Source organism: Eumetopias jubatus, unplaced genomic scaffold, assembly GCF_037043125.1.
Source record: "Eumetopias jubatus isolate StellerSeaLion01/CBP00866 unplaced genomic scaffold, mEumJub1_p1.0 scaffold_10, whole genome shotgun sequence".
Taxonomy (NCBI): domain Eukaryota; kingdom Metazoa; phylum Chordata; class Mammalia; order Carnivora; family Otariidae; genus Eumetopias; species Eumetopias jubatus.
The window spans coordinates 111,816,953-111,829,458 of record NW_028274816.1 but is presented as its reverse complement, the minus strand read 5'-3'; the positions used below and the strand labels follow the sequence as shown (position 1 = coordinate 111,829,458).

Below are 12,506 nucleotides of genomic sequence, written 5' to 3'. Positions count from 1 at the left end.
CTTGACTGCTCTATTACTGTACATTCTATCATTGTTAAGTCTGGGTGACTTTACCCTCATGACATCTTTCACACAGAACTTGTTGGTGTATTTCCATTGATACTACTGGATGAAACCCTCCACTACTTATTATCTGGACGAGTGCTCCTCAAATTTTCAAATGCATACAAATCACGAGGACTTGTTAGATACGGATTCTGATTCAGTAGGTTTGTGGTAGCATGTTGAGACTCTGCATTTCTGAGTTCCAGGTGTTAATGACACTGCTGGTCCTGAACCACATTTTGAGTAGCAAGAACGTAGAGTTCTAGATTTGCACTGTCCACTGTGGTAGCCACCAGCTATATGTGGCTATTGAGCACTTGAAATATAGCTAGTCAATTGAATTTTAAATTTAATTTTAGTTTGCACTTAAATTAAGAAAATTAAGTATAAAATATTTTTCTATTATACAAAACTTTATTGTTTTGATAGAACTCTGTTTCACTTTAATCGCTGCATCATTTAAGATATTACTGTTGAACTGTAGTGTTCGATAGGCCTGTAAATCATTTGAGTAGTATACATAAACTGATCTGGTTACTATCAATGAATTAATTCAAATTTTTTAATGCAACAATGTAATAGTGTGCTTATCTGAATATTTTATGCAACATGAGTTACAGTAATACTTAATGTAAATCATAATTTGTATTTAAATTGAAATGCTTATTTTTATTAGAATATAATTTTTTTTCTATTTAAAAAAGCAGATATGGGGGCGCCTGGGTGGCTCAGACGGTTGAACGTCTGCCTTCGGCTCAGGTCATGATCCTGGGGTCCCGGGATCGAGCCCCGCATCGGGCTCCTGGCTCAGCGGGAAGCCTGCTTCTCCCTCTCCCTCTGCCTCTCGCCCTGCTCATGCTCTCTCTCATTCTCTCTCTCTCTCTGTATCTCTGTGTCTCGAATGAATAAATAAAAAAAATCTTTAAAAAAAAAGCAGATATGGAAAAAATTTTATATTTAAAACAAAGATATATTTCTGGTGCAAAATAGAGAGAATTAACTAGTAATATAATCAGGACGATAGAGACTAGAAGAAAGTATGTTGCAAATTTCATCATACATGCAATTGCAATCTATAAAGCTGTTTGTTGTGATGAAAATTTTTAAATATATAAAAAGTGAACAATATTAAGAGACATTTTTGCACCTACATGGTGAATCTGTTAAGAAGTTTTCTCTTAATAGTCAAACAAAACCAACAAAATCAGTCACCTGAAATCAGAAGTAAATGTTGAGGGGCGCCTGGGTGGCTCAGACAGTTAAGCGTCTGCCTTCAGCTCATGTCATGATCCCAGGGTCCTGGGATCGAGCCTCACAGTGGGCTCCCTGTGGGAGCCTGCTCCTCCCTCTCCCTCTGCTTGCTGCTTCCCCTGCATGTACACACTCTCTCTGTGTCAAAAATAAATAAAATCTTAAAAAAAAAAGAGAAGTAAATGTTGAACATTTGTAACTTTGGCCAGCTATAAAATGGCTTGGATTGTTGCACAAAAGAGTAAACCATTTTTAGATCAAGATGGTAATTTCATTTATGATAAAAGACTAGAAGAGATATTTTTACCAAAAATGGAAGATCTTCAATTAAGTCACAAAACAAATGCCTATAGAATACAAGAACTTTCTAACAATATCAATGATCCATTGATTCAAAATTTGGAAAACTACAAGTACCTTTCTTCAGGAGACACTACCCAATTCAAGCGTCATGCATGTATTATCTTAAAGGACTTAACAAATTTAAGACAAAAAAAGTTGTCAATTTGCAGCCTAAAACATCAAGCTTGTGGTCTAGATATTTTTAACTTTAACACCTTTCAAAGAAGAGTTTCAGCTGCATAATGAATAAAATTGTTTATCATTATGGATGGTGCTCCAACTATGTTTGATCAAAAATTCAAATTTATTGACATTTTCAAACAAGAGACTGTTTTCTTTTTTCCTTCATTCCACTGTACAACACATGTGGAAAATATCTGTGCAAAGTTTTTTGAAGCTGAGTGTGCAAAAAATGTCATGGATACAGTTGTTAATATTGTGTAGTATATATGTACAAATTCTAGGACTCTTCACTAAGTTTAGAAGACAATGAATTTAATGATCCTGTGTTCTTTGCCAATGCTCCTTGGCTGAGTTGTGGAAGAGTTTTACAAAGATTTACCACACTTTTAATTTCAAATCAAAATTTTCTTAAAACAGAAGGAATGCTTGGGGTGCCTGGGTGGTTCAGTCGTTGGGCGTCTGCCTTCAGCTCAGGTCATGATCCTGGGGTCCTGGGATCAAGCCCTGCATTGGGCTCCCTGCTCAGCGGGAAGCCTGCTTCTCCCTTTCCCACTCCCCCTGGTTGTGTTCCCTCTCTGGCTGTGTCCCTCTCTGTCAAGTAAATAAATAAAATCTTTAAAAAAACCAAAACAAAACAGAAGGAATGCTTGCCTAATATTCAATAATCAAAGACAAAAAAATTATCACACTGCACATGAATGAGCTAAATTTAAAGCTCCAAGAAAAGGGAAACTTTATTTGCGAAGCTGAACAAGTGTAAGAATTTATACTGACATTAAAACTTTTAATAATATACACCAATAACAATGATTTTACACATTTTTCTACCAAAAATCAATATGCAGGTTTTAATTATTGATAGTTACATAAATTAGTTACAAAAACTAAGAAAAATTTGAAGTATGCTAAGTTGATACTGAAATTTAGAGTTGCTTTCAATGTATACAATACTCCTTTGTATTTGTTATTAATGGTATTAACAATTAGTGATATACTTAATTTGAAAAGATGTACTTTTGGAAATGGTTTTGCTTGAAAGATGAAGTCTTCTAGAAAAACATTAAAGTTTTATCCTTGTGGATGCAAATATTAAAAGAAAAAGATTTTGGTATGCAGTTAGCAGAAAATTTTTAAGTATGTTTGGAACATTTGGGTACACGAATCTATTTTTTTCAATAGCAAATCTTATTAAATCTAAACACAGACCCAGTATTTCCAATGAAAATTTAGTGTACAAAATAAGATACGCTCTAAGTGACTTCAAAGATACAGTATGAAAAAAGAATGTAAAAATATCTCTTTAATAAATTTTTAATATTATTGCATGTTCAACCATATTTTAGATATATTACACTAAATAAAATATATTTAAAATAATTTCACTTACTTCTTTTTTTAAAATTTCACTTATTTCTTTTTACTGTTTTAAAAATGTACTACTAGAAAATTAACAATACATAGGAGGCTTTCATTATATCTCTATTGCACAGTGCTGGTCTACACTATTACAAAAGTCTCTTCTCTGATCTTCAGTTACTTCCCAACCTACTGTTAATATTCTTAAGTATTGATATTCTTGGGGCACCTGGGTGTTACCCTCTCTATAAAAAGTCTCATTATCCTTGCAGCCAGAATTAGATTATCCTCCTCTAAATCAAATGGTTAAAACAAATCATTCCCACATCTTTTTTCAGCACCCAGTATTTCTTTTTCTATTATTTATAATAATGACCATGGTAGTTTATATTTGTTGCATGCTTACTATGAGCTGTACACATTTATACTATTTATCTTAATACTTCTGACAGTTTTGTGAGGGATCCTATTATCAAACTCATTTTAGAAATGACAAAACTGAGGCTTGAAGAGATGAAGTAGCTTGCCCAAGATCAAGAGCAAAGGAGGCAGGATCCAGATAAACCTGTGTGGTCTAACTCCAAAGCCCATTATTGCCTACATTACTCCTCATGCTAATTTACCATTCTTCATATAAGATTCCTTTTCCTGTTTATTTTTTATCAATGTCCTGTTCTTTCCTATGAAATATTAAGTTCTGATACAGATTTGTCTTCGATAATTTATTCCTGAAGGCCTGACCTTCCCTAATAGAAACTAATCCATTCAGAGAAATAAATACAGGAGGGCCTCAAGTGGAAGAAATAGGTAGTGCAAGGGAAAAAAAAAAAGCAAAACTTAATTTTTCTTTAGATTCATTTTTTAACCAATCCTTAATGTAATTATTTTGTCAAACATGCTTGATATTCTAAAGCTTTTAAGCTCTAAGCATTTAGGAGAAAAGAAAATTTTAATTAAATGTAGGAAAAAACCCCACCTTCTAATTTGTTCTAAATGTAAAAAATTTTTCAGGATGCAAAGAAACAGTACAATGTAAAAAGGTCTAGCCACATAAACTGATGCCGGTATTAAAGATACAGAATTAAAATAACTAAAAAGCATACCAACCACAGTACAAAAATACTTAATGAGTCTGAAAACTGACCAAAAAATAGACGACTTTGAACATTTTTTATTTGGAAATAACTTCAAATGTACCCAAGAGTTGCAAGAATTAGGAATAGTACAAAGTACATCCTCATACTCTCCACCCAGATTTACCTAGTTCACCAGATTCATCCTTTCGCTAACATGTTCGTGAATGAGAAATAAAGTACTCTTGTAAGCTGTTGATATTTAGAGGTTGCTATTGCTGAGATTCTGCATATTCTCAATCTCTCTCATATATAAACACACACACACACACGTGCACACATGCGTACAGATGTATATACATAAGCACATGCACACATATACACACGCATCAGTTTTTTTCTTAACCTTTTGAGGGTAAGTTACATACATCATGGCTCTTCACCCCTAAAAACTTCAGTATTTCCTAAGTATATTCTCACATAACCACAGTATAGTTGTCAAACTTAGGAAATTTAACACTGATTCTTTTACCTAACCTACCATCCGCATTCCAATTTTGTCACTTGACCCAATAATATCCCTTAGAACATTTTTCCCATTTCAGTGCAGGATCTGGTCTACTATGGTCAGGTCTTGTATTTACTTTCCCTGTTTAGGCTCTTTTTAATCTGGGATCTTTTATTGCCTTTCTTCTTTTTTTAATGACATTGATATTTTTGAAGAATACAACCCTTCTTTCTCTTGTGCTCCTTCTCTGTCTCTCTCTCTCTCTCTCACACACACCCCTTTAAAAAAATTAAGGGGCGCCTGGGTGGCTCAGCTGGTTAAGCATCTGCCTTTGGTTCAGGTCATGATCCCAGAGTCCTGGGACTGAGCCCCACGTCGGGTTCCTGCTCAGTGGGGCTCAGGGGGAACCCTCTCCCTCTGCTGCTCCCCCTGCTTGCACTCTGTCAAATAAAAAAAAAAAAAACTTAAAAAAAATTAAACTATCTCTGATCTTGGGTTTGTCTAATGCTTCCTCATGGCTAGATTCAGGTTACACATTTTCAGCCAGAATACTACGTAGGTGATGTGTCCTTTTCAAGGTTTCACATGTGGAGTCACATTCTCCATCTGTTCTTCATTGGTACTATCAATTTTTAGCACCAGTCAAGGTGTTGTCTTATTTCACTACTGTGTAATTATTATTTTCCCCTAGCAATTAATAAGCAGTTTATAGCGAACTACTTTAAAATCATGTAAATATGTAAATACTCAGCTCTTCATCAAAATTTCCCCCTAGATTTAGCATCTGATGACTCCAGCCTGATTCAGTCTATACTAACACAGATGCAAAATGCTGATTTCCCAAATCTGGCAGGCTCTCTGCACACAACAGTCTATAATGAGCAAGAACTTTCCTTTCTCCCCATTAATTAACTCATTAATCTATTTACTAATGGTATGGACTTACGAATTACTATTTTTTCAATGGTCTGCAATTCACTACTGTATTTAATTATTTTGGTACTCAAGATTCTTCCAGATTTGACCAGCAGGAGCCCTTTTCAAGCTTGTTCCTTGGGACAGGACCCCGTCATTTTGAGCACTTCCTTATTTTCTGGCAAAATGAGATGTTCCAAGTTTGTCTTGTATTTACCCTCCTCCAATGCTTAAATTAGTCATGTCTTCAAGGAAACTGGGTTCCTTTAGTAGTGAATGATATCTGGGCACTTAGATATGCTATGTGTTCACTGCTATTAGGTTGTCTGCTTCTTGGTTCTTACAGCTGACAGAGCCAGGAAATGAATATATATATGCATATATGCAAAGATATAGATTCATGCACATATACATTCATATGCACATATACCTATGTATTTTAGAAGTGATGCCTTTGCAACACCTCCAAATTGCAGTCCAACCCACAGGATTCTTTTGTGACTTCCTTCATTCTGTTTTGTATTATCTATGCTTTTTCATTGAGATTTTGGCTCTCAGTGACAATCAACACATTTGCTAAAACCTATGCTACATCTAAAATGGGTTTCAGAATTACTTTGCCCATGGGCGCCTGGGTGGCTCAGTTAAGCGTCTGCCTTCACCTCAGGTCATGATCCCGTAGTCCCAGGATCGAGTCCTGCATTGGGCTCCCTGCTCAGGGGAGAGTCTGCTTCTCCCTCTGACACCCCTCTTGTGCTCTCTAATAAATAAATAAAATCTCTAAAAAAACGAAAACAAAAACAAAAAAAGAATTGCTGTGCCTATACCACTAAGACAACAACAAAAAATACTAAAAAATTTTCAGGATTTGTTTGCACTTCTTTTCCAACTCAACCCAACCTGTCAAAGTCTGAACACAAATACTGTATTCATAAGTTACTTGAATTGGTTTTCTTTTGTTTTTCTTTAGCATGGATATGGTATTCATTTGAAGTACAAATGGATTCATTTGTTTTGGTCTGTGTGTAGCTTTAAGTTCATTTTCTCTTATCTTTATTGCTTTTTCTATGTTTTCTAAATGTGTTGAATATTAACATGTACCCCAAAGTAAAAATTATATAAAAAGTTATTCTCAGACAGGTGTCAGTCCCTCCTACATCTTATCCACCATGTGTCCACCCACATTGTAGATAACCACTTTCATCACTGTGTAGTTTATCCTTCCTTTGGTGTCTTTTATAAAAGATAAACAGATCTGTAACTGCTCTTGTTTATTAAATACTGCATACTATTTATACTCTTTTGAACTTGGCTTTTTTTACTTGGTAGTATCTCCTGGAAATCACTCCATATTACTCAAGAGAGATTAAGGTAGTTTTCAGTATTTTCTAATTATAAATAATATTGTAATACTGTGCATATGTATTTTAATATTATTAGAGGTATATCTCCAGGGTGAATTCCTAGATGTGAGATTGTCAGGTAGAAGGGTAAATGATATGTAGATTTGTTAAAACTACCAGTTCTTCATTTTGCATTCCCAATGAGAATGACTGCTTTGAAACACCCTCACCAACAGAATACTGTCAAGCTTTTGAATTTTTGCTAATGTGATGGGTGAGAAATGGTATTGGTCTGATTTTTCTTAAAAAAAAAACAAAACAATCAGACAAACCTTTGTTGAGGTAGAATTTATCTATAGTAAATTTCAATATAATAAAATTTACTAATTTTAGGTTACAGTTTAATAACTTTGCTTAACCCAAGGTCATAAAAGTTTTTGTTCCTATGTTTAGACCTACAATCCATTCACAGTTCGTTTTTGAGTATGACATGAGGCAGGGGTTGAGATTCACTTTTTTCCTCAAATATTCCCTTATTTTACCCCCATGTATTGTAACAAGCATCTTTCCCCCAGGGAATTGTCTGTGAACCTTTTAGAATATCAAGTGACTCTAAGTGTGGTCCGTTTCCACAAGTGTCAGACTATGTTAGCTCCAGGCTTACAGCCAGGAGGAGCAGTCTGTCTGATTATGTTCATTCTCCAATCCCTTTGGTAGTTGCCTACCACACAACGTCCGGGTTTTTAAAAGTTGTTTTCTGTTGGAAGATGTCTTCCGCCAGTGTTTCCCTCTATCATTACTAGAAGATGGACGTCCTATCTTAGTGTAGATTTAACTGGTATTTCTCTTATTATGAGAAGCTTGATCCCAGGACCCTGGGACCATGACCTGAGCTGAAGGCAGACGCTTAACAACTGAGCCACCCAGGCGCCCCTCACTGAGTTAGTTTTATCACTGATTGTCTACAGTTTTCTGGATTACTATTATGTCATCTGCAAGCAGATGGTTTTATTTATTTTTTCTAATTCATATGCCCCTAGTTGTTGTTCTAGTCTAATTGCATTTTCTTTTTTTGTGTGCTGTTTTTATCAGGTTTAGGCATCAATGTTACACTAGCTTCAAAAAAAAAAAAAGAATTTGGTAATTTTCTTTCATTTTTTTTTATCTTTCAGAGGACACTTAATGTAGTTTTCGGATTGCTAAAATTTTTGTTAAATTTCTCTGTGAAACATCTGGCCTGGTCCTCTTCTAGAGGGTAGTTTCTTGATAACTTTATTTCTTTTACAGAAACTGCTCTGTTAAGCTTTTCATCTCTACTGAGGTCAGTTTTGGTAAAATATATTTTCCTAAGACAACATTTTAATAGATGAGATAGTTTTAATAATAACCCATTCATGTTAATTGAGATAACTATTATGTTTGGTCTCAATTCGGTCATATTTTGTTGAAATTACTATGTGCATATATTATATTTATATGTGTTTGTGTATTTCCTTTGCTTTTTAAAAAATTTCTTTTGGTATTTAGGAAGATTTGTCTTTTCATTCTATAGGTTACCTTTGTATTATTACTTTTTTATAGTGCCTGAAATCGCCTCTATTTTTACCTAATCTTTCACTATTTGACATCAGTTTTAAATGATACCTTTACTTATACAACAGAGTGGTTATATTCTATTTTCCTCCTTTTTTCCCCCTCCTTTGTCCTCTGATTTTTTTAAAAATAAACTGCATCTTTTGATTTTTTTTTTTTTGTCAGACATGTACTGTTAATGTGTTGTTCTTTTACCTGCAAACTCACTCATTTTGGTCTCAGCTATAAAATAACATCTGTGAAATGCTCACCCTCTGGGAAACTCTGGACAAAGTTATCCAGTTATTTTTTTGGCTGGATGAAACTCATCCTCTCCTAGATTCTTCAGGAATACTACATATTTGCAGTATTCCCTGAATACTGGCACATTCCAAATTTTTTCCAGGCCTTGATATCTGAAAGTCAGCTTGGCTGTATACAATTTGGTTTACACTTTCTTTCCTTTAGTTTCTTGAAAATGTTTCTCTACTGTGGCCTTATTTTGTTGTGTTGAGAAGGCTGATGCTGGTCAAATTCTACTGTCTTTGTAAGTTGTCTGATCTTTTCACTTAGAGGCACTGTGCATTTTCCCCTCTATCTTTAAAGCCTAATAAGTTTACTGGATATGTCCTAAAGTTGATCTTTCTAGTCCAGATTTCTTCTAGTTTGCACTAATAAGATACAGGTCTTCTTTTATTTCTGTAAAGTTTTTATGGATTATAGTTCTAAATATTAGCATTGTTCAGTTGTTTTACTTCTTCAAGAAACTCTTTAATTTCCTTATTTCACTATCATTTTCCTGGTTATATTTTTTTTTTTCCTCAATGCCTTTTCATTTCTATAACTTCTTGGACAACTTACAAACTTAGTTTTCATTTCTGGTATGTTTTTGTCTTTTTCTTCTAATTCCTTCCTAAGTTTTACCAACTCTCATTTTATTTCCTCCTGCTTTTTTAATATATCATTTCTATTCTAGTTTTTTAAAATTTCTGATTTGAAGTGTTTTTTCTTAGTGCCAAATGCTTTGTTTGAGGATATTTAATTGAATTTTGAGTGTTGTGTTAGTTTTCTTCAGCTTTGTGGTTGAATTGTTTTGGAGAGTTTTCATCAGAAGGAAAGCTTTAATTCATATTGTATGATTTTTCACAGTTGTTTTGTAATAAGGGGGACAGATTTAATTTTTTTTTCCTACTTCATTTTTTTATTTTTTCCAGCACAGAAAGAGTTCTTAGTTCAACAGCACCCTCTTCTGTGCAGTTTCTTTATGGATCATGTTGTTGAAGGTCATGGTGGGGGTAGATGGAAAGGATTGGTATGTCTTGTTTCTCTTTCATTTCTGCAAGATCTTTAATTTTCCCCTCTTATTTCCTTATTGCCTCGTCTCCAAGGGATACCACCCTGTTTCTGTTCATGTGGTTATTCCCCAGAAGCAATGATTTTCCAAGGCTGTCACTTCTGATTGTACACTTTCTCAAGTCCTGAGAACCACCCAATACTGATCTGTGCTTAGATTCTGTCATTCACTGTTGCAATTTCTTTCTGGAGGTGATTGTGTTTGTACCTCATCTAATTACTTTGTTTTTTCCTGTTCTTTTTCAGAGTCACTTAAGGCTTACCACTTCTGTTTTTTGTATCCCAAGTTTCAGTGGCAGGAAGGCTGCAGGACTTTGTTGAAATTTTTTTACTCTATTTATATGTACTTTGAAGGATGTGGCACTTTATGTCACAGTCATAGTGAAGGTATGAGTCCTATATGATTTTATTTGCTCTCTTTGTTGACTTTATGTTTTCCGGGGAGATAATGTTCGGGAAATTCAAAATCAGATGATTGCCACTGATATCTAGCTATGTTCTTTTTATCTTTCTACCCTTATCAATATTTTGTTTATTTGTATATCTATTTTATGATAATGCCATTGTATTTGCTTTGTTGCAAGGCACCTAAAATTCTGTAAAGAATGATGTAGAGTAAAAATAAGTTTTTACTTTTTATTATTAAAAAATAAAAGTAAAAAATGCTCTGACTTGGAGGGTTTTCTTCTTGTTTTGTATTTTCTTTTTTTTTTTAAATATTTTTTATTTATTTATTTGAGAGAGAGAGAGAATGAGAGATAGAAAGCACAAGAGGGAAGAGGGTCAGGGGGAGAAGCAGACTCCCTGCTGAGCAGGGAGCCCGATGTGGGACTCGATCCCGGGACTCCAGGATCATGACCTGAGCCGAAGGCAGTCGCTTAACCAACTGAGCCACCAAGGCGCCCCTTGTTTTGTATTTTCTTTAATAAAGTAAGGTATGAGTAACAGAAGAAAAGAAAAAGGGATAGAAAAAGGAAAAATAATAGAGAAAGAAAAAAGAATAGAAAAGCAGTAAGATTGGTCATTTACTTCTGATAACCATGGTTATCTGGTTTTGAAAGCAATTTCTTTGAGCAGTAATAGCAGGACTTCAGCACAGATACAGAATCTGAAAGTGATTGATTTTAAGACTTATGCTATTTTATACTATATTATTCACATCTGTAAGATTGACATTATACAGCATATGTTTACCCACATTAACACAAAGCACATATATATAATACATGCACTCACTTGTTTCACATTCTGGAGTTCTTCCGTCAACTGTTTCTTTTGTCTTTCTGATTCAAATAACTTTTCCTATATTTAAAAACCACTGAATTAATAACACATTATGAAGTATCAATGAGTAACATGTTTAGGGCTTTATTTCAACATTTATAAATTCTCCAAACATCCAATTGTTACAACCTGAAAATGCAGTTCTCAGTCACTTTTCTGGCTTTACACATACCATTTAAAAGTAATTAGTTATTTACAGTACAACTGTGATATAAATGCATTTTCTGTTACTTTAATTAGCCATTTTGTACAATCTCAAAATCTGAGCTCCAAAATATTTCAATTAGGATGAAAATGTGTAAATACTAACTAAATTTTGGGCAATAGCAATCATCACCAAAGAGCTTCCAAATTGAAGAGCATTATTATTACAACTTAGAAGTAAAGGTCTCTTACCACACTAAAGAGGACATATGAAACTGGATTGACTATTGTTTCTCTAATTTACCTTGTGCTTGGAAGATTATCCATACAAATGAAGATATGACTAGTGTAACCAAAATATAAAATAATAGTTACTAAGGTAGAATAAATAATATTATGCATGCAAATAAAATATTATCTTTGAAATTAAAATTAATTTAAGCACCTACCCTAAAACATCCAGCTTTTAAAAATATATCATAAATAAATCCACATTTTATTGATCAAATCAGAAATACTATGAGTAATTTAAGGACCATTTTACTATAAACTTGAGCAGAGGAATTGCTTGAAGATTAGATTGAGTGGTAAATATTCATGGCAACACTGCGATGTTTATAAGAAGCATTCTGTTTTCCTGGTATATTTTAGCACATTCTTATCAAAGATACGAAATGAAGGTATATGAAGATGAATTTAATATAGCAATCTAATGAATCTGCCACAGATCAGGAGCCAAGAAACTGCTGGCTCTCATGCTCTAGCAAGTCACCTTCACTCTGTGTCCTAGTTTTTTTGCATCTGTAAATGGAAAATACATCTATTTTCATTCAGCTTTGCAAAGCAGTAGCAATCTGAACTTTGCAGAAAGGCTTTAAGTTAAATAAAGCCCACAGCACTTTTAAAAAATCATTCTCGTCAAATAAAAATTAGCCACTGGCATCAAATGATCTTGTTTTTATTTTTATTTGTGCCTCAAATCAGACATGAATAGAGATGTCGCAAGTGATGAGAGAATACCTACATGCTCTATGAACTTCATTGAACAACCTCTGTTATCTGTGTGTAAGACAAGTAGAAATACATATTACCTCGAAGAAGTATTTATGGCTGTGTACACTCTTTTACATGGCCAAT

General features: G+C 34.0%; 1 protein-coding gene across 2 annotated transcripts in view; it reads right to left on the bottom strand.

The window, feature by feature from the left end:
* The window catches only part of STXBP4 (syntaxin binding protein 4), a 182,779-nt gene that overhangs the window by 94,938 nt on the left and 75,335 nt on the right, over nt 1-12,506 (bottom strand). For both annotated transcript variants that reach the window (XM_088027323.1, XM_028090597.2), the window contains exon 12: nt 11,178-11,243. In XM_088027323.1, coding sequence (XP_087883449.1) covers nt 11,178-11,243 — 66 coding nt within the window. The remainder of the gene's footprint in view (nt 1-11,177; nt 11,244-12,506) is intronic.